Source organism: Peromyscus eremicus, chromosome 12 (genome assembly GCF_949786415.1).
Source record: "Peromyscus eremicus chromosome 12, PerEre_H2_v1, whole genome shotgun sequence".
Classification (NCBI taxonomy): Eukaryota; Metazoa; Chordata; class Mammalia; order Rodentia; family Cricetidae; genus Peromyscus; species Peromyscus eremicus.
In genome coordinates, this window is record NC_081428.1 from 2,660,569 (window position 1) to 2,682,807 (window position 22,239).

A 22,239-nucleotide genomic window follows, 5' to 3' on the forward strand; every position below is an offset into this window, starting at 1 on the left:
GCCTCTTCAGAGGTCAGAGCAGACTGACGTCATTGCTTTCTTCACCACATTGTAAAGAATAAAGAACCCCCGACAAAGGTCACATATAAAAATGGATTTGATAAGGCAGTTAAGATCCACTTGCTCACAGAACAGACCTCTAACTTCTCTGTAATAGAAGTCTGCTGCATTCTGAATAAATATGGTGACAGCCCCAAGGAAATGCAGCCATGTTAGAGTTACCAGCTAAACTAACCACTTCATCCAAATAAGGTTTTTGCCTGAAAGAACAATTGGCAAACTATACCTTACCATGGATATTTGACTGGTTGTTTCTCAAAATTAAATGAGACAAGCTTGATTCTTCAGAGCAAACAATTTAGGAAAATATGGTTGTTGATGATCAAAGGTTGAACTTTCAATGTTCAAGAATTTGTATATGTCACTGTGAGCCTGATAAGCTTCCTGAAGCTTTTCTGTAAAGCTGGGCATGATATTAAGTCCAGTAACCCTTTGACAGTGTCTACTAAACTGTGTTCTCATTTGAGTCGGTATTTTCCAAATAACCAATGCAAGTTACAAAATTACACATGGGCAAGGATCCAGGATAAACTGATGTGAGAGAACACAGTAGCAGAAGGCTTGTTGTATGGCTTCACCCAATCACAGCTGACCTCTCCTCTTGTGTTTATGTTGTATGGCTTCACCCAATCACAGCTGACCTCTCCTCTTGTGTTTATGTTGTATGGCTTCACCCAATCACAGCTAACCTCTCCTCTTGTGTTTATGTTGTATGGCTTCACCCAATCACAGCTGACCTCTCCTCTTGTGTTTATGTTGCAGTATCACATAAAATATTCACAGTATCTGACAGTCATTGAATGTGCTTCCTTGATTTGATTATGAATCTGTTAGGCCTGACTTCCTTTATATACTCAAGACACAAGAACCCAAACATTAAAGAGATGTGCAAACATAGAAAACCATGCTATAATATACTTGAAAAAATGTTAAATGCTATTATGCTAATAAGTAATGTATGATTTTGAATGAAAACTCTAAACATTTAAAAAATTTATACTTGTCTCCATGTGTGTATACACCACAAGTTCACATCGCCACAGAAACTGGGAGTGTTGGATCCCCTGGAAATGGAGTTTTGTGTGAGCTTCTGGGTGAGTGCTGAGAGCCAGACCTGTGCCCTCTGTAAGAACAGGTGAGGGCCACTGCAGAGCTGCCCTACCTCTCTGGCCATGACTTAGTTTTTTAAAAATTAATTTGTAATATGATAACCAGGGATGGATAGGGTTGTGGTTGACTCATTGGCCACCAGCTCCCTGGAGGGTGAGACACTGATTTTACCGCCTGCCGACTCCCAGTCTTAACACTGTCACAGGCAGTTGGGAAACTTGTGAGGCCTGGGTGTGGTCTGCTTCTTAGTTTGTGGATTCTAGAGTGTGGCAACAGCCTGGGAGCCAACGTGTATTCTGTGACCATGAGCCGTACTGCTGTCTTGCCTCTATCAGAATTCCAGTGAGGGGAATGTGTGGCCTCAGATGAAACATGGCTTCAACTTCAAATCCTAACATTTCATACAAGCTTCCTAAAGTTTTCCTCTCTCCAGACTTCTGATGAAGACAAGGCCAATTTTTCTATTCCAATCTTTTCCTAGGTAATTTTTCACAAGAAACATTTTTTTTTTTTTAATTCCTTGAGGAAGGGCTCAATGGATCCCATCTTGTTTCTAGACCAATGAGCTGTAGACCAGATTTTCATGCCATACAGATGAAGGTACAGAACGGGTTCAAATCCTCATCTACCTCCTTTGTATCCGGACTGGGAAGGAGAAATATTCCAAGGAGCCAACATTACAAGGAGGCATTGGCATAAACCAAATACTTTATTATTTGAGGAAGAAAAAGCCAAATTACAAAACCTTTATACTTAAGACAATGCCAAAGACTTCCAAGAACTTCCATAATGGTTAGATTCAACCGTGTAAAGCCGCCGTTTTGGCAGACAAAACTCAGGCTAAACATGGCAATTTCATGTGGCTCAGCTGCTATCAACCGCAGTGACGGCTGAGCTTTTGACAGGAGCATGTCCCCAGTCCGTGTCTCCAGGGACACACAGGTCCCACTTGAAGGGCATCCTCTGCTTAACTGCAAAGCATTTTTTTTTTCTTTCTGGGCTTGCAGACTAAGACTCCCAGGACTGGCACAGCAGGTCCCAGCTGGTCTTGTATCCATTGCGAGGTCGTCTCGTGGTATGATGACTCTTTATCAGTATCACCTGCTGGCTCCGAGGCCACCCTGGCTGGCAAACGGCTGGATGAGAGTGCGAGGTCTCACGGCAGAGTGAGCGCTTCACCCGATGAGAACATCAAACAACCCACGCCACACCGCTTCCCGTCTTGCTTGCCCTGTCTGTGCTTCTGGGTATCCACGGCCAAGAACGTAAGAGGAGTAAATTCTCTGAGGGCACGGAGGAGCAGAAAGAAGAACATGCAACCCAGACGGTAAGAACACACGGCACGTCAGTGAGATGGGAAGTGCCCTGCTTCATTTAAGGTCAAGGCAGATGGAAGATCCCTCCCGACGGCCCTGCCCAACACATTTCCCTTTACACGAGCTAAGATAAAAATAAAGCTTTCGTACAAATTACGATTTTTTTCCAGTGAGTTACTTTTGCAGTAAAAATAGCTGCTACATAAATCCCTTCTGATCTCTGAAAAGGAGTCATATATTTCCAAAAATAGTCTTCTTATTGTAGTCACACAGAATACCTCGGGGCGAAGGAAGGAGAAGGGCTGGCTGGGGGAGGGGAGGCTGCCTGGAAAACACAGGTACGCCAAAAAATAAAATACATTTGTGTATAAACCGACTTAAGGCATGCAGAAGTGGAAAACACGTGCCATTTGTCAAGAAAAATACTGCTTTACAGCTTTCACTTTACAGTCCAGGAGGAAGTGGAAAGGCCTGAGGCCCCCTAAAATAATAACATTAAATTTCTTATAAAAAACCCCAATATACAAAGTCCTGGCCAGATAATGAGCAAGTCAGAACTAAAATAACAACAAAAACAAAACAAAACAAAAGTATAAACCAGGGGTCATCCCTCAGACCCCATTCCTGTTGGAAAAAAAAAAAATCAAATGAAAACAGTATATTATGATTTCTCTCAGTCGGCCCCTAAGAGATTAAATCTGTGTAAAATGATGATGTTTCTATGTGCTAGTGGAAAAAAAAAAGATAACCTATCAGGTATCGCATTCTTGACTCAAGCACAGTTATAATTACTTTAAATACAATATACAATTTCTGTTAAATAGAACTGTTGGCGGATTCTGACATTATAAGATACAATAATATGTACAAACTGACTTCCAAAATGGAGCCATGGCTGCTCTCCACCTGCCTAGCCCGCTCTCAAGAGGAGGTGGCTTCTGCGTTTGCTACTCCTGATGGCAAAAGGCCAAAGGAAAAACAGTGCTTTTCAGTGTCTGTGCGTCCATCACGTGCTGGCTCACTGGAGCATCTCAAATAGCCGTAACGACTGTGATCGGCACACAGCCTGCTCGGTGCTACCGTGGCTTCCCCAGAGCCTCTTCCCTTCTGGGTCTCGCTACAGGGCAGAGAGGCCATGCCACCTTCCACCACTGGGGAGTTGGCCTTGTGGAAGAGGCATGGGATGAAAGAAGGCCGCTGCTGCTTGACGACTCCAGAGGGGTTCCATCCTGCCCTCCCATGGGTCTTTGGAACAGTGGGTCAGGACGGGCTTCCCACTCAAGTCCCCGGGCCTGGGGCCAGCTCAGGGTTGTCCTGAGGACCTCAGTCTTCTGTATCAGGCTGGACACCCAGGATGGCATGCAGTTCCTCAGGAGTGAACCCCAGCAAGTTCTGCAGGTCACACACGAAGCGGTACACGTAGCGCTTGCCTGACGTCTTGTGGATGATGTTTTTGTCATAGTAGTAGCGTAAGCCCCGGCTCAGCTTCTCGTAGTTCATCTTTGGCTTGTTTTTCCTCTTTCCCCATCGGCGGGCCACCTGTGGGAAGACGTGGGAAGGCCAGAGTCACCCATGGCCACTCGAACCACGAGTGGCTCCCCTGGCCCCAGATGCTCACCCTAAAGGACCCGACAGTCACCTGTCTGGGCCACTTTAAATGTGCACAGATGCTTCTCTGTACAAGGGCCAGTGATATCCCTGTCTCTGCCCCCAGCTCCATCTCAGCAAAGCCTCCTGGGGCCAACTATTTGGAACCAGGAGTGCCCAGGACAGGGACATCTGCTGTTAACCATCCTCCGTAATTCTTATTTCGACTCCTCCCCACCCCCACTCTTTTAAAAAGCCAGAGTCTCATGTATCCCAGGCTAGCCACTCATCTTCCAACCTCTACTTCCTGTGGCTGAAAGTTTTCCTGTCTACAGAGCGATATCCATAGCAATTTCCCTGCTGAGATTGCAGGCAGGCATGTGCCGTCACACCTGATTTATGTGGTGCTGGGGATAGAAGCCATGGATGTGAGCAAGCTAGGCAGCCACTCGGCCAGTGGAGACACCTTTCAAGTCATGTGATAGCTGTAGAGACTGTCCTGCCCCATGAGACACGCTTATTCCCCCAGACACAGAGACGGGAGCAGATTACATCTACTGCTGGCATCATGCCCTACCAAAGCCATCTCCAGGAGAGGGCCCCGGGGCCAACCCTGAAGGCCGCCTGGCGGCTCTGTGCCTTATCCAACTTGGGACAAAGGTGAACTCCCTGCAGAGCTTGCTGAGGGTCACCAGAGAACCTCTGACAGACATGGAAGGAGGGCACTGCCCTAAGGACCCCAGGCCATTCACCAACCAGGCAGTGTGGCTTCAGGTCAGCTAGCCCAAGAGCCAGGGCACTCCTGGCAGAAGAAGGACTCTTGCTGGCTCTGTTGACTTTCCTTGTGCCCAGGGTTAGCTTTGGGGTTGGGAGTGCAAGCGGTCATACCTCATCAGGGTCGGCAAGCTTGAACTCCCATCCGTCCCCGGTCCAGCTGATAAAGGATTGGCAGGACTTGTCAGAGAGCAGCTCCAGAAGGAACTGCCACAGCTGGATCGGTCCACTTCCTGGGGATAAAGGGAGGCGGGTTACTGGGGATTCTGCAAGAAGGGCAGGGATCTGACCCTCCCGGTGACCAGGCTGTCCTGAGAACATGGACCCCACCGGGCACGTTGCTGATGAGCAGGTCGGGTCTCGGGGACACACTCTGATGGGCAGAAGCTGCGGTACCTCCCCTTCCTACCCACTCCTCCTCCCAGGAGACGGCCGGACCAAGGCTCTGCCTCGGCCGCTGTGGCCGTTTGTCCTTCTGGGAGCAGGACACGGGGCTAGCAACCCCCATCAGCACCAATCTTCCTGCTGTTTCATGCTTTCTATTTCTAGAGACACCCCACGGGGCTGAGGTGGGTGTTAAGGGTCATTGTATCACAGGCACATCTCTCATGACCACGTGCAGACAGTTTCCTGCACACAGCACACTCCCGGGGTAACCTATGTTGACAACTGTCTGTCTTAGCTCCATACTCAGAGCTACCACCTTGAGAGGGGGGCTTCCCGCAGCCTCGTCTTCCTTAAGGATGTACTCAGGACAGCAACCTGTCTTGGTTCCCTATCGTGGTTCAGGGGGGAAACTGAGATCTGACCCTAAGCCCAGCTGTCACCTGGCCCACAAACATGAAAAGCCTTTGGGGACCCACAGAAAGGCCTCAGACGGAACCAGACTGAGCTGACTCACTTCAGTGGCCACCAGGGCTTGCCACCTCTGAACTGACTCTCCAGTGGGTTTCCACACTACCCGTGGTAACACCACTGGCCACAGGCTGGGCTAGCCAACAAACAGTACTACTACTATTACCATCCAGGTAGACACTCCTAATTCTGTGGGGTTTTCTTAGTAATCCTTGGATTCCTAGGTATCAAAACGGCCTTAGGTTCAAACCCCTTTATGAGTCTTTATACATATAAGTAGCCATTTGTTTTTGATGATGAAAAAAAAAATCCACACATCCTCATTTTAATCTTATATTTTTTAAGTGGCTTTTTTTTTTTTTTTAATCCACAGTGGCTTCTTATGGCCAGCATATGAGAAGAGGGTCTATTTAAAGGCATCTGAAGCAGCAGTGAAAATGAACATTCTTGGTATTTCTGCCCCAGTTCTGAAATTGTCTTGTTCTAAAAACAGCTTTAAGATTCATTCGGTCTCTGCCTAGAAGAGCTCTCTCCTCCTCTCAGATGGTTTTGGAGGCCAAGAGAGGTAAATAGCGCTGGCAGCCTGTGAGCTAGCTCCCGCCCTTCCCCAGGCCAGTTTACATTCCTAGAGATCCAGAGTGTGAGTCAGCGCCAGGACGAGTCTGTCCATCTGTCCCGTCTCCCACCCTCCCCCTCCTGTCCCAGGTAGAGGGTGTGGCCTGGGATCTTCTCCCACCCCGAGACCCTAACATGAAAACTTCTGCAAGCCTGGTCTTGTGGGACTTGGGTTCAGGGAACCTCAGAGCGTGAGTGTCACAGCCAGACTTGGAAAAGTGTCACAGCAGCATGACGGCCACTGCAGCCAGTCACACAGGGGCCCGACGACGGGGCCCCGAGTGCACACTCACCGGTGAAGCCGGCCAGTACTGCCGCAGGAATAACCGGTTTGCCTTGCTCAACTGGGTCGCTCCTCTCTTGGATGTAGTCCTTGAAGGACATGGTCGGCTTATTGAGGCACAGGGGCTGGCTACAGTCCTCCTCGAAGCTCTCAAAGGAAGGCACCCGCTGTACGTCCAGCAGCGACGACTGGCTGTTCCAGGACCGCAGCAGCGAGTCTGAGCTCTCGAAGCTGTCCGCACCGTTCTCTGGAGAGTCGTGGTCCTTGGGTTTCCCTGTTAAAAAAACAACCAAACACATGCTGAGACCCCTCCAAGATGTGAGAAGGGCCAGTGGCCCTGGGTCATCCATTCAGGTGCACCTTGGTCCCAATTCCTCCATTACTGCCAGCTACCCCCAGTTCAGATATATACACTTCAGGGACAGCATCATTCAGACCCTCTCCAAGCACTTTTAGACTCAGGTGCTAATTTCTTAGGATAAGGTTATGTACAAGTAACACCTTCCTCCAACAGACACGTGGATAAAATGTAGAACACTACATAGCCATGAGAAAGAAGAAATGGTACAACACAGACAAATCCCGAAGAAAACAGGTAGCAGGAGCCCATCCCTGTGAAGCCCCAGGACAGCAGAAACCACTCTGTGATGATGAAGAGGGCTGGGAAGGGACAGGAAGGAACCTTACAGATAAGCTAGAAACTCTATCTCCACGTGGATGGCTGTAACACAGGTGTACACAGCTGTGTTCATCCAACCAGATGTACACACCTGAGCTGTGAGGACCGTGTCTGTTACACCCTTAGACAGCAATCTGGCACATTCCCATGTGTCTCAACAAGAGTACCCTACCGCAAGGAAGTTAGCTTAAAGTGGTTAAGCTGTTCAGTATTGCTCACTCGATACCTACAGAATTCGGACCAGGGTCTCAAACAGGTTGTGCTTTTTTGGAAAGTCACATGGAAGGCGACCCCGTCCTTTAACCTCCTGCTCCAATGGCAGAGGACAGGATGTCCTGACCAAGCATCTCTCATCCTGAATGGCTTCCAGGACAAACCAACAACCTTATTCTAGAATGTTCTCTTACCAGAGCTGTTGGTGAGCAAATTCAAGTTGCCGCCGCCGGGGAAGTCCTGGCTGACGGAACAGTAATTGACACTGACGGTATTGAGCCGAGACTTGGGCAACATCTGGAACTCCTGCTCGGAGCCAAGAGCTGCAGGCGTCGCAGAGGGCGGGCACATGCTGTCCAGGAGGCTGTCTTTGGCGTAGCTTTGTGCCTGCATTCCATATGGAGCCTGTTCCATGCCGAAGCCTGAATGCAAGGATGGGTCAGATGGCAGAGCTGTTAAAGTCACCGTCACAACAGGAAGACCCTCACCCGACCTTGTGGGCCACCCCCAGGGACCCTGCTTTCAAACAGGTGTCCCGGGTGCCAAGTTCAGAGCACAGTCACTGCCTTCCGCACACTTGAGGCCACATCCTCTGCTACCCTGGTGCCTCCTGACTTCTTTCTCCTCCTCATGGTTAGAATGGCCTTGAACAGTGTTGACTCCTAGATTATATGAGCCCCTTAAGCAAGGCTAAGTTTTCCAGTGGCCACATTAAAAACCCCAGGAACAGGTGAAGTCAATTATCCATTTTAACTGCTCAGTGTATCAGTGGTCACCTCAATATATAAACAGTATCCTAACTCATCAAGGAATAGTTTATATTCTTGGTTTCATTTTATGACCTCTGAGTTAGTAGAGATGAGTCAGAGTCTTAGATTCTCATTACACATTTCACGTGGATCTGCCATGTTCCAGCTGCTTAGTAGGGCAATAGCTGTGTGTAGCCACCACAGGAAGAGGTCTAGGCTACCTGAGGGGCTTGAGAGACCAAAACCAGAGATTTTAAGAAACGGTCAGCTGACTGACCTAATGTATTGCTGCTGATCCAATGAGGAACCGCGTTGAGGTGTGAGTTTTCTTCATACTGGTCTTCTGTCTTTTCTTGGTTCTCTGAAAAATAGACACAGACATCAAACCCAGTTTAAAAACTCCACAAGAAAAGCAACACCTCTATGCTCCGGTATTGCCGATATCAGAATGACTCATTTTGCCCTTCACATTCCATTTCATTTCAACCCCCTTATGTGTCTTAAAAAAAAAAAATTTATGATACATTTTTCTAATAATCTGGGATAAGTTTTCTAATAATCTGGGGTGACATCACTGTCTAGAACAGTCCAACTTGTGTATATTCATTTCACGCCGATGTTTATGAAACGCCATCTGTCCTGAGGCTGGGAAAACAGTGGGTGAAGGAAATGGACTTGGTTCCTGCCCTGTGAGGCTTAACATCCTCTACAGGTTAGTCTGGGATGTCGTGAGGTCCACAGGGCAAGTGTGTGTTCTGTGTAAATGCCCTTACCGGGAACACACGATCACAAACTCCATCCCTAGAAGCCAGCAACACAAACACACACGCTGAACAGGCTCGCCGTATAAACAGCTGCCCAGAAACGCAGTGGGTAAGACGTTCCCAGAGAATCGGGGGTCTTTAAAGTCAGTTTCCCTGGCTCTAGGAAGCCATAACTAAACAGCCCTGGCAACAGAACCCCAAATGAGATTCTGAGTTTATACATTGAAAAGCAGATGTGTTTAATTATGGTGCTAACCATTTTCTTACTTTTTTGGTTTTTTAACTTAAGTTAGTCTAACTGTCCCTCATTAAACCCAGGTATCTTCTAAGTAGGTCTTGATGATTTTTGAGGTCTGAGACAAGAATGTCTCTAGCCTCGATGAGATTTCTGAGTTCAGTGCTTACCCTTAACATTTCAGTGTGTACATGAGTCGATCAGTTACAGCCTGCACTCCAAAATCCTCAGTGGACTGGAGTAATTTTCCTATAAAATCCACAGTGATCTGCGTATGCCGCCTTACATTCAAGCATCCCTGTCTCTCTTGGCTCTTCCAGTGAGCTCACCCACCTGGCACCCTGGCTGGCCTACATATCCAAGGTGCTCTGAGCTGGCGTAACCAGGGCAGCCTGGCAACAACCAGCAATTTGGTGACTCAGGCTGTTGCCTTGTGGCTACACCTGGCACGAATATCACACACACTTCCCTCCATGGAATGAAGACCTGTCATCGCCTCCCCATTTGACTCGCTTGGGGGTGTTCTAAAGCAATGGACTCTGCGCCACCGGGCAGCCCGAGGTGGAAGGGCACACCTTCCTGCTGTCTGGGTCCCTGCCTCCCCAAGTCCTGCAGCCTTACCTTTGAGCATCTGCTCCAGATGTTCCCAGAGGATGTCACCCACAAAGTCAGGTGCCAGCTCCAGGAAACGCTCCTTGCCGAGGTTACACAGCATCTGGCCGTTCATGCCAAACCGCTGCAGATTCACGTTCACCAGGCTGAACTCATTGGTGGCCCAGAGTAGCCACTGGCACACCTGCTGCTCGCTCCAGAGCCAGGGGTCTGTGCAGGGAAGGCGAGAAAGGACAACGCTGGTGAACAGCTGGAAGGCAGGGAGGCCGTAGTGGCCTTCGACAACTCGCCAAGCCTGGGCAGCTCCAAACCACGACATGAACGGGACACCACTGTGCCGTGACCCAGGCGTGTTCTAGGACACCAGTGGCACTTGGTGTTTAACGAGTGCAGGGTTAGACGTGCAGCAGGCCATAGCATAGGGCAGCCGCATTCTTCCTACACTCTTGCTACTTCTTGCAAGACAACTAAGAGCATCTTAAAGACAGGCCCAGCCAAACCAGTCCCTCACACGTCTTTCAGGGACTCCCCAGCCTCAAAGCCCAGCACTTACTTTTGGGAATGCCAAGACGCCGTTGCTCCTTGTGGAAACCACTGAAGGTGGCTTTTAAGGCTTGGCTCATCACGGCCTTGCTGCAGGGTGTGAGCAAGGGCAGCTCACAGCTGGCTGCGTCTAGAGAGAGAGAGCACAGGGACATCAGGACCAGGGCGGCGACGTCAACAGGAGCTTAGGATGTGCCCCAGTCTCCAGAGAGCTGTGATCACAGATCTCAACAGGATTTTTTAACAGAACACAGCCATGGGGCTGGGGTGCAAGTCAGTGCTTGAGCACTCACCTAGCACGCAGGAGGCTCTGGGTTCCATACTCGGTATTACCAAAAAACTCCAAGAGCAAACAAGAAAAAAAAAATTTAAAAGTATACTCTATTACAATAATCACAGAGATATAATTTGACGTGCTATTGTTTTCTTTTAAGAAAGTAAGCAATGGCATTAAGAACCAAACAAATTATGCTTCTTAGAATTCTACAAAATTCTTACAGAAAGAAGAATCTAGAATAAAAATGAGTTTGGCTGTACACAGCTGTAATCTTAACATTTGGGAAACAGAGACAGGAGGATGATGAGGTAACCTGGGCTACACAGGGAGTTCCAAGACAACCTGGCAAAGTCCCGTGTGTGTGTGTGTGTGTGTGTGTGTGTGTGTGTGTGTGTGTGTGAAACTTTTAAAACAAAAATCAAATACTGTATTTTGCAAAGCTTCATAAAGCAGGAACACACAGAAACACTACTTCTACCTAATCGCGTTTGAACATTTTAAATTGTATGGTTTCTGTTCATAAGGCTTCAGGTGTGTCCAGCCTTGCAGCCTGCGTCCTGTACACAGCCACGGACGGCGATGAATGTAGTGCAAAATTGTCAGAGGTATTCAAGACATAAGAGTTTCCTTGTTTTTGTAGCTTGATTGCACGGTTCTTGAGTGTGGCCTTTGTAGATGACCGATGTCATATTGCAATGTCAAAAGGCTAGACAGTCAGTCCCTGGCTGCCTTCAGTGACTGAGTGCCTGAGGTGGGAACTGTGTCCATCAAGCTGGGCAGGCGGCAGGGGAACTTGGGCCTGCCCGTCTTAGACAACATTCTGCACTGTGGAATAAGCACACCCCAAACTTTTCTGAAAAACAGTCTTCTCTGATGCTCTCAGAAATTTCAGGAACGATTAATGACTTGCCAGACGCCGCCATGCTTATGAAAGCACGGCGCTTTGATAGATCTTTCTGGGCTATGTTTTCCAGCACCCACTTTATATGACAAATCAATCTGGAATGTGTCCAGCCAATAACTCCATGAAGTAATTGTAGAGACGTATTTGACATGCTAGTCCTTGAGCAGAATAAAGAATAGTAGTGAGGACTACTACCAAAATACAGATGGGTTAGGATGAGCAAGAGTAATCTGTGGTCCCAAAACTCAAAGGGAAAATGGTGTGTGTGTGTGTGTATGTGTGTGTATGTGTGTGTGTGTATGCACGTGCGCACATGCGCTTGCACATTGGGGTGTTTTAACGAGAAATGTGAACTAAGCATTAGAAACTGAGACACATTTCAATGTTCATTCCCTTCCATTTGAAGAAAACACCAGGGAGATGAGGAAGTGTTTGAAAACACCCCAAGTGGGACTCTTGGAGTTCCTGGCAATGAGTGACAACAGGTTCTCAGCTCACAGGTGGATACCGCACGTGAAGACACCAGAATGACCAGTTTACTCACACAAGAGGAAAACTGCCTTCTCCCAGGCACTGGGAGAAGACGTCCATCAGTCCATCAGACTGTCTATACCCAATACTCAAGATAGCAGCATTCTTGGCTAGAGAATGATCTGTTTCTATTAACTGGTCATGGCTTTATTAACCCAGCTACTGAAGGAAGCTATGTACCATCTCTGCTAGGTTGGAGGGGCGAATTACCATGGGAGACGGAATCCAAGCCCGTGGGCACTTCTTGGAGTGTCTGCTCTTCACTGAGAGAGGGGAACACAGCGAACAGAGAACCATCAAAGGTGTCAAAGGCTGGCTGGCGCTGCAGGCACAGGGAAGAGAAAGAGAGATGCCACATGAACTCACTCGACGTGTTTTCTTATTGGTCCACAGTTCCTGATGACATCGGCCATTCTAAAGCAACATGGGCCAATGACCTCTCAGTACTGGAAGCACACTTCCTAAAAAGTTCAAAGTAATCCAAACAATTCTATCTCACTCTAGATTCTTTCATTACTCTCACAGGGTCAGACGGCCTGGGACGTTATTTTAGCCGCACAATCAAATTAATAAGTTAAGTACATCTAAAAGCAACAGAATCTTAGGACCACACAGAGGGGTGCTCCAGAGAAGACCAGCACCCATTCCATCAGACAGGGTGTTTTGGTATAATGAACTTCAAACTAAAAGGGAAGGCTGGAAAGAAATGGGGAGTTGAAACAATAATAAGCTGTTCTATCTTTGGACAGTTACTTTGAAGTGTCTACTACTTGAAGTAATTTGAGGGAAGCTTCCCTCATCACTCCAGTGGTTCAGATAATAGTAATCTGTGAAAAACAACAACAATAAAAAAAAAATCAAACCCTAACACTTTCCATGATAAAAAAGGATCGTGGAAAAGAAACTTCAAACCAACTACAAGGAGACTTCCAAAGGCATCTTTCAGGAAAAGCCGGATACCCACGTAAAGACAAAGCCCTGGACACATCGACAGACGGCTGCCTGATCTCACATACGCAACACTTATGGAAAACAGCAGCCCTGCAGGGAGAGGCACCAAGAACGCACCCGACAAGGCCGATCCGCCCCTGCACGGCTTGTTTAGGAAACGCGAAGAAAAGTCCTATTTCCCAACATAATCTGGAAATCCCACATCGTGTGTAACACAATGACCCATGTGTTGCATCATGGGCAAATAAATGTGTAACACATTTACAAATAAAATCAGCTCAGTGCTGGGCCTTCATTTCAGAAATGCAGAAGAGCGAATGGCGTGTTGCACAAGAGGGCAGGCTGCCAGCCCCAGCCCCAGCCCTCACCCCCCAGGACTGCCAATGACCAGGAGGGCAGGCCCACTGAGGAATGTGAGGCACTCCGCTGGACGTACAGGGGACTTTATGTGGGGATGATTTCCGCGAAATATTAAAGAGATGTCAGACAAAAACTCCCCCACGCCTTGCCTGGCCTCTAGGAAGTGTCTTTCTGGAAGTTCTTTTTTTAAAACTAGGAAGTTAAAGAACAATGCAAAGCCTTGCTATGCATTTCAACATAGACTCTGGGGGTGAATGCCTTCTCCGAATCCGGATATAGCAAGTTCTTTCCGTTTACAGAAGGGTTTTTTCTTAGGGGTGTATGTGGCCTCAGCTCCATCAGGCTTCCTTACACCATTTCTGCCATGCTTAAGACACAAGACTAAATCAAACAAGAAAACGCACTGGGATTTGGTGACTTCACGGTAATAGAAAAATGGGTGCCAGGTCCTACTTCTGGAGTTTGCCCCAGACACATAACCTTAAAAACGGCTCAGGGAACTGGGGAGATGGCTCAGTAGGAAAAGCATTGCTGGGCAAGCTTGAGGACATGAGTTGGGATCACTAGAGCCCGCGTGAGGCTGGACGAGGGACCCTGTCTGTCATCCCAGCGTGCTGGGAAGGGGGGCAGACAGGACAGTCCTCAGGAGCTTGGGGCCAGCCAGCCTCTGTGTACACAGCAGCAGACAAGAGACCCTGCCTCAAATAAGGGGAAGGCAAGAACCAACACTAAAGACTGTCCTGTGGTTTTGGAATCCTGGTACAGGAGAGTAGAGACAGGAGGCTCTCGGCGCCCGAAGGCCAGCCAGTCACTAGCCGGTGAGCAATAGGCTCAGGGAGAGATGCCGACTCAAAAAATAAGTGGAGAGGAATAGAGAGAGACACTCATGGCTGGCTTCTTTACTATACGTGCGTGTGCGCGCGCGCGCGCGCACACACACGCACACACGCACACACGCGCACACACACACACACACACACACACATACACACACGAAATTACCAGCTTATGCTACAAGAGTGTCCCACAGACGTGACATGAAAAGTGTTTACACAGGGGAGCCAGCTCCTTCTCCTTTAATCTGTTTGGGGTTTGTAGAAACAGGTCTGCTGCTGCTGCTGCACCAGAGGAGCAGCTCCCTGTAACCTCGTGGGTGCAGCCCCTCCTGATGGAAACAGCACCAAGATATCTATTCTCAGCTCGTTCAGTTTACAAACAGCCTTCTGGGAATGTTGAGATCGATCAGTGGGTAAAGACACTTGGTGCCAAGCCTGGTGACCTGAGCTTGACCCCCAGGGCCCACATGGTGGAAGGAAGGAGAGAAGTGACCCCCACAAACTGTCCTCTGACCTCTACATGTGTACTGTGGTACGAGCACACAGGTACAAATAAATAAATGTAAAGAAGTTAAAAAATAAATAGCCTTTTGATCAGCCATGAGAACTCCGGAGTGGATAAAAAAGTGGTGGACACAGCCTCGCCAGCTGTTTTCAAGAATCATGGGACTTGTTCGTCCAATCTGAAAGGAGCCTCATGAATAGACTGCAGCAGCTACCTCATCTGCAAATGAACTGCTTTCATATCTTGGGGTACAGGTACAAACAGCATCACAATACCCATTTTATAGTGCAGAAAACTGAGGCTCAGAGGGAGTAAACAATTTCCCCAAGAGACACACAGGTAAGATATTTAAAACCTGAGGCCAGAACCAGTTTTCTGGGACCCGGTCCAACATGGGGTCCTCTCTTATTAACGCAATTTCTGAAATTGTCAAGAAAATTGAATTAAGAAGCACACACCTTGAGTGTCCCTCGAAAACTGTTGGCGACAGGGGCCACTTGGTCCATGTTCTTGATTGCGAAATCATTCATCTTGAAGAAAAAGCAAAAGAGACACAGAGGTTACCATTGCAGCACGTTTTAAAGGTAACATTGATACAGTGGCATCAGTCTTCAGCTGGGGGGAACACTGTAGTCAGGAGTACACATGCCTGGATGTGGAAATTCTTATTTAAAAGGCTCCAGACAAAGTAGCTCTCGAGAACCGTGCATAGCAGTGGTGGCGGGGGTAGGGGTGGGTGGGGGGTCCTCAGAGTTCCACTTGGATGTGAGACTCCATGGGCGGCCCCCACACCCTGGGCTAGCTGAGCAAGGAGACTGTGGCCTGAGTCTCAGCAACACTTCTATGGGCAGCTGGAGAGAGAGGTTAGGTGGTGTCAACCAGGGCCACAAGCCACCACCTCCTGCTGCACAGGGCAGTCAATTCAACCTGGGAACCTAATGGAAGCCACAGGGGGTCACCTGCCTTGGACGCTCCCATGGGAGTCAGGCCAGAGCACCCCCTCCCCACCATTCTCGGAGACATGCATTAACACACGGCCCTCAGTCACCCAGCCCCTCATCATTGCAGCCCCTCAGCCTCTCCGTATGTGACCTCAGAACATCTCTGCTTTGTGTGTGGCACAGTTTTGCATTCCTTCAAGAAGCTAGGCCTTGCTTTAACAATAGGGACTTATACCAGAGCTGGGCTGACCACCAGCTGGCCACTGTGGCTACTGGCACTGGGCAAGGCACTTGTGGAGGGAGGCAGGCTCTGAGTGAGGATGCACGTGAGATCTTAGGAACTAGAAGGGAAAGGAAAGCATCCCAGTTCTTCGAATATTTACTTTGTGCTTATATAATGTCGTGAATACATTAGGTTTACTGAATATAGCCAAATCAATTTGCCCTGTTAAGACTGCCTCGAGCACACTGAAGAGAAAAACCAAAAATGTAACTTGCAGTGGGACTGAACATTTTTCTGGGGCCCTAATGTGTACTTCTGGGTCAAGCAAGTGATATGCTGAACGAAGTCAGGCAGGCCTTCAACGACACCACCAGAGTGGTGGAGACCGAGGCACTGAACCTCATGTCCACCCACCACAGATCAGCACTCGCCGGCGGCTCCCCACCCACCAAGCTACAGAACAGGAGCCACCCGCAGCAACTTGGTGTTACCCCTCAGCGGCCCACACCTGCTCCCATCCGTGTGCACCCACCTGTTAAACAAACACTTTCACTAAAATGAGTGTGCAACTGATAGAACTCACTAGAGGCAGCAGATAGCATAATCTCAAAGAACGATTTAACTTGCTTTGTTCTTTTTCCTCTTTATAGTCTTTAATGGCCAAGGCAGACTTCTTAACAGCTTCCTACTAAACACAAACTCATGTGTATAGACTGATGGGCACGTGTGCACACATGCACACACTTACTTACATCTTGATAAAGGGCAACAAAGGGCAGAGAAAGGGGCCCTGGGGGAGGCTGTTTGGAGCTCAGATATGCAGATCTGGGCTAACATGGCTCACAGATGCTGCGGAGCACCTAAGGAAGGGCAGCATTGGGAGAAGGCAGGGTAGGGCTGCCCGTCTCCACAGTGAGTACATTTGTTCAGTCTCCCTTGGAATATGATCTCGTCTACATTCACTAAGGATTCAATATTCTCTGCAAACCAATGCTGCCACAACAGAATGCCTAGCTCCCAGCTCCTCGTGTGAACGAAGCCCCAAGTCCCACCTCCTCAATCCTCCTGCATCCAGGTTCCAAACGTTAAAATCACCTTACAGGGAGGCAACTGGGGCCGTGATACTGAGTCACTGGCCTGGGGCCACACTCCTCCGGGTCTGATTACACCTCAGGTGAGCAGGGCCTTAAAACCATGAATGACTGGGCTCTCCCTGCTACATCCCACTGAAGCAGAGAGCACCTAACGACAATTAAAGCAGGCCTTTTTGCCACAGCCCTGTGAAATGCTCACTGAGAACTTCATGTCGCCTACTTGGAGGGAGTCAGCCCTGTAACCTGTTGACTAAAAACAAGCCTCAAGCAGAAAACCAATCAGAGAGCCAGAAATGTCCACATGGTCCCTCCAGGGTCAGGGCTTTCTGTTGGACCGACAGACCGACGTGCGTGCAGACACTTGTGGACTTAATTTTGATTTTTAGCTCCTGAGATGAATGGCTGTGGAAGGCCGGGCAGAGCGTCCCTGCCTTTTGTGTACAAACAGGAGGAGAAAAGGGAGGTTCCCACTCCCACATAAAGAGCTGTAATTACCAGCTGCAGAACAGGGTTCCTTTGTTGGCCCGCTTTTAATGAGTTTTGTAAAAAACCCTGTAGAATTAAAGCGCTCTACTAAATGGCTTCAGGCAGACACACAGCTAATCAAATTTAAGTTCATTTATCCTACTGAATGTGCTTGCTAACTCCTGGGACAAGTCAAGACTCTAGATAAATGAATTTTCAAGTTTAGACCTTTTGGTACTCGGGAGACTACTTTAAAAAGAATAAAAAGAATAGGAGTAAATGGCACAAACGTAATGCCTGAGAATAGTTAAGTTTTAAAACAAGAATTTCACTGACAACTGTATCCTTAGTGGAACAGGTTCACTTATATAAGCACACGTTTGTATTCAGGTAAATTTCAGAAGAACAAAACCTTTTGAAAGTTGCTTTGCTTTTCACTTAGAACGCGATCAGTTTAGAGAGACGAATGACTAATTCCAGATATGAGGGTTAGACTATTTCCCTGTGGAGCCTATGGTGTTCAAATTTACTGTACTGTGAGATTACTCAGAATTTTAATAAAAGCTTAACACTGAGATGTATCTCCCGATCGGTGGCGGTGTGGGCAGGCAGATAAGGCACTGGAGCTTCCACGGCAGGGAGCGAGTCTATCTCTTAACTGATGAATTAAATGACTCCTGTCTCCAACCAGGACTGCTCACCGCTTTACTTTCTAAATAAGTAGCGAGTCAACCACTATTTTAAGCTCCGCTGAAATTGAGTGCAGGTTAGCACAAAGTCTTACAAGATTAAAAAATAAACAAATAAATAAAAAAAACAGGTCAAATATACATACAAACGCTTTAGGTTACACCTTCATTCATATGCTTTAAGGAGAAAAAAATAAAGGCAGCGCAGCCATGCGCACCCCCACTTGGCCGCTGCCCTGTGCCTGGTTCGCAGGGCCGGGGCATGGGGGCCCAGACCTGGCCAAGCAGGTGACACGTTCCTGGGAGTCGCAGCTTCCCAGGTGTTTCAGGCTCCGGACACCCCCACATCCTCCCAGGCCTAGCGCCTCCCGGACTCAAGTCACTCCAAACCTGGGGCTACCTCAGCCACCCTCTTCGGGTGCCCCAAGCCCCCTTGAGAAACGCAGTCGCGTGCCCCGGGCAGCAACCGTACCAGGCGGGCACTGGCTTCCCCAAAACAAAAGCGGGCTGCCCACGCCCTGCCCGGTGCCCTGGTCCCTCGCCGAGGCCACTGGGTGCCTGAGAACCAGCCGGAGCGGCTCTGGGACGCGCGATCGACCGACCGGCTGGAGCAGGGGCCGTCCGCACTGCACCCTACCCCGGGCGGAGTCCCTCCCGCGGACCGTCGAGCACCGGGGGCCGCTCTTACCGCGCCGCAGCTGGCAGGGCCGGCCGGAGGGCGGCTGTGAGAGGAGATCGCGGTGATCCGGGCGCGCGAGGCCCGGCGAGGCGAGGGCCGGTCCGGGCGCGTGGGGCCGGGGGCGATGGCGGGGCTCGGCGGTGTCCACTGCGTGCTCAGAGCCGCGGTGGAGGAAGTAACCAGCCCGGTCCCTTGGCCGCGCGCTCTTCTGGAGCTGGGGGAGGGCCGGAGGGGACCGGGGGAGGGGACAGCAAGGGTGACGGGGAGAGCGGGGAGGAGGAGCGAGCTAGAGGCCGGCGTGGGAGGAGACCTGTGCTCCACTGCGGGTCCACGCTCCTCCCGGGGCCTGCCCTGCGCCCCTGCAGCCCGCTGCCGCCTGCCTGCTGGCCTCTGCTCCTGGGGGCCCGGCTCGGGCCGTGTGCCCTGGAGGTCCAGCGGGAAGGGCAGGGCCGTGTCCTCCTGCGTCCCCGGCGCACGGCTGCCCGCAGGTCCAAGCTAGTGGAGGTGGTGGCACTCAGGTTAGGCGGTTAGGCTTCTGCTGTGGAGCCGGCCCTGTGCTTGGAACTACGTGTGGATTCTGATCCCTGGTCCTTCCGTCATGAAAAGGCTCTTACGTGAGGTTAGGGAGGCGCAAAGTGGGCGGGTGGCCGAGTCGCGAGTGGAAGAGTAGAACGTGGCGTAGCCGCCCGGCTCTGGGGAGGCCCCGCCTACCACCTCGGTAGGCACGGCGCCCCCTAGAGCTGAGCCGAGTCTTAGCGCTAACTTGGCCGAGCACCCAGTCTTAATAATTCTGGAAGGCATTGGTGTTCTACTTTACCTAGTCTACCAGGGCAACTACATGCCAAGTCCAGCGTGGGTCTCTCGAACTCGTGGTCAAAAACACCAGCCATAGAGTAGTTTCCACGTTTATCGGAGAGTGGCGAGTCCATGGTTGGGAACCAGTGCGTTCGCTCTGCAGGCACAGATGCATGTTCAGTATTGAGTAGAAAAGTTTGGGTGGATACCAGAGATGAATATGAGTTGGCAGATGTCCAGCTTAGGCAAGGCCGTGGATTGATAATTGGTACATTCCAAGGTCAGCCTTAATGGAAAAGGAGTAGAAGGCCTCCAGCTTCCCTGGTACTCAGGGTTCCTGGGTTTCCATGGCAACTCCCCCATCTGAAGTTATTGGCCAATTGAATTACTGTTGCACTTGATAGTTCTCTCTGGTATATCACCTTTTCAGGAGTCAAGGCCGGATCCGCTAAGCTAAAACAGCTGCGTTCAGAGGGAATTGATATTTCCTCGGTGTGTACTTCCTCACTGGCATCCCAGTGTGTGTTCAGGTCTGGACCAGAGAACTCAGGTCAAGGAGGAACTCCATAAATGGATACAGATTCCCTAGTCCGTTACCATGGAGACATGGAGCCGCATATGTTAACTTTTTTTTTTAACCATAGCAGAAGGTACTGACTTGTTTGCACTCCAGTGCCAGCTGAAGGAGGGTGTCCTCCTGCCTCCCTCTGCCCATTCTCACACCTTGACCGCATGTCCGAGAAGCTTGGCACACACAGAGCAATCTCCTGAAGCTCCAAACAGGATGGTTTTCTTCCTTCACATGTGCTCTAGAGACTGTGGTCGCTCGTGGCTGGGTGCTGAGGGGCTTCCTTGGTCACCAAGGGCCTTCTTGAGCCAAGACCGCACACCTTTCAGGACTGCTCAGGCCGACCGTTGGACGGCAGCACTTGGTAACGCTGAGCAGAAAGCTGCAGAAGAAGTTGTCACATGGCTGTCACACACAGCACCTGTGCCATTAAACTTCGATTAGTCACCGAGGCCAGCTAGCAGGGCTGAGAACTCAGTAGGGATGAGCTCCACATAATAGAGCAACCTAAGCTTTCCTTGGTAAGCATTTTAGGAAAATCTCTGGGGAAAACAAAACCAAACCTGTCATATACATGAAAGGGAAGGAAGGCATTGGAGAGAGCAGCCCCGACCCTGATAGTTCTGAGTATGTGAGACCTGGTCTAAAGCAACAGTGGCCAGAAGCATGGACGCCAGACCTGTGAGAGCTCGGAGATGGCAGGGCACCTTTGTCCTTGGGCTTGTCCTCTGGAGAAGGAGACCTGGGTTGGCTCAAGCAGCCCCACCCGGCCCCTGTTTGGTGGTTGATCCACCTTAGCCTTGGGCAGTTACATGCTTAGGAACATTGTAATGTAACGGATACACATTCACCTTTTCTGATTGTTTTTTTCCCCTTCTTCTTCTTGGGCGGTTTCCTAGTTACTGAAGCCTGGCTGAGCCCTGTGATTATTCATTGACTATTATGGCTCAATTCACAGGGAACCTGGGGCCTTCCTGCAAATTGAATCTAATAAAAGCACACCCCTTGTGCTCTGAGATCAAAAGTCAATGGTTTTAGGAGGAAATGGAAGATGGGAAGGTTCCTAAGCGGAGTGAGCAGGTGGACTGCGGGGGCGGAGTGTGAGGGTGAATGTCTCCCCTTCTCTGAGCAGAAGGGAGACATAATATGAAATAGCATAAATACGAAATACCTAGAGAGTGAAATGTAGACAGAGTTCTTTAGGATCTGGGCATAATTATGAAAAAAAGGATTAACTCACTAAGCCATCCTTTTCAAAAAACAGTATGGTGCAGCCTCCTGGGAAGCTGGTTTGTGTTTACCTTGTGATCCTGATCAATAGCACTGTCTCAGGGGGTTCCCAGTTCCAAGTTAAACATTTAGTCTGAGGTGTACCATTTATTCACTCAGCAAACACAACGTGAGGTGGGGCGATGACAAAGAGGACAGAGGCTTAGTTCCTGCCCCTTGGAGAAGCAAAAGGAAAGCAGGGATTTAAAGAGCCCACACAGTGTGGGACCCTTTGAACCCAGAGGGCAGGGAAGCAGAGGCAAGTGGTGAGGCCTGGAATGTGAAAGGCAGAATTGCCCCAATTCATGTATGATCTGGAATGTGTCTGGGAGTAGTGACTAGTCTACTGATTCTCAAAGCCCACTGATGTTGGGGGTCAAGGCACAGATAAAGCCAGGCTTTCTAATCCCACACCTCACCAAACCAGTTTGTTGGCCTGCAAGGGTACCAGGAATGCTGTATGAGGTGGGATCAGCAGGGCTTCTGCAATGTCAATATGGACAACTCTGAGAGAAAAAAACCTTTTCCTGCTGTCCTCTAGCATGTTTTCTGCTGGCCCGAGGCCTCTTGTGTCTCTCAGAGCCCTGGGCTCCTTGCGTAGCTGCTGCTCTCCTAACCTCTGGGGCCAGCTGTTGGGCCTCAGCCCTGCCTGGGATCACCCTCACTCAGCCTCCTGCTGGCTGCACAGCTGTGGCCCTGGGGGCAAGTTTCTTTACTTCTCTGGTCTGAGGTTCTACTACAGTCTCTTCTTTCCTGA

General features: G+C 49.5%; 1 protein-coding gene across 1 annotated transcript; it reads right to left on the reverse strand.

The window, feature by feature from the left end:
• Positions 1–1,866: 1,866 nt before the first annotated feature.
• Ets2 (ETS proto-oncogene 2, transcription factor) lies at positions 1,867–19,206 on the reverse strand. Its single transcript, XM_059277457.1, has 10 exons — positions 18,860–19,206; positions 15,218–15,289; positions 12,318–12,429; positions 10,406–10,525; positions 9,862–10,062; positions 8,519–8,602; positions 7,687–7,914; positions 6,611–6,874; positions 4,962–5,080; positions 1,867–4,025 (listed from the first exon to the last, which is right to left on the reverse strand). Exons 2-10 carry the CDS (start codon positions 15,287–15,289, stop codon positions 3,810–3,812), a joined length of 1,416 nt encoding a protein of 471 aa, XP_059133440.1. The 5' UTR covers positions 18,860–19,206; the 3' UTR covers positions 1,867–3,809.
• Positions 19,207–22,239: the final 3,033 nt, after the last annotated feature.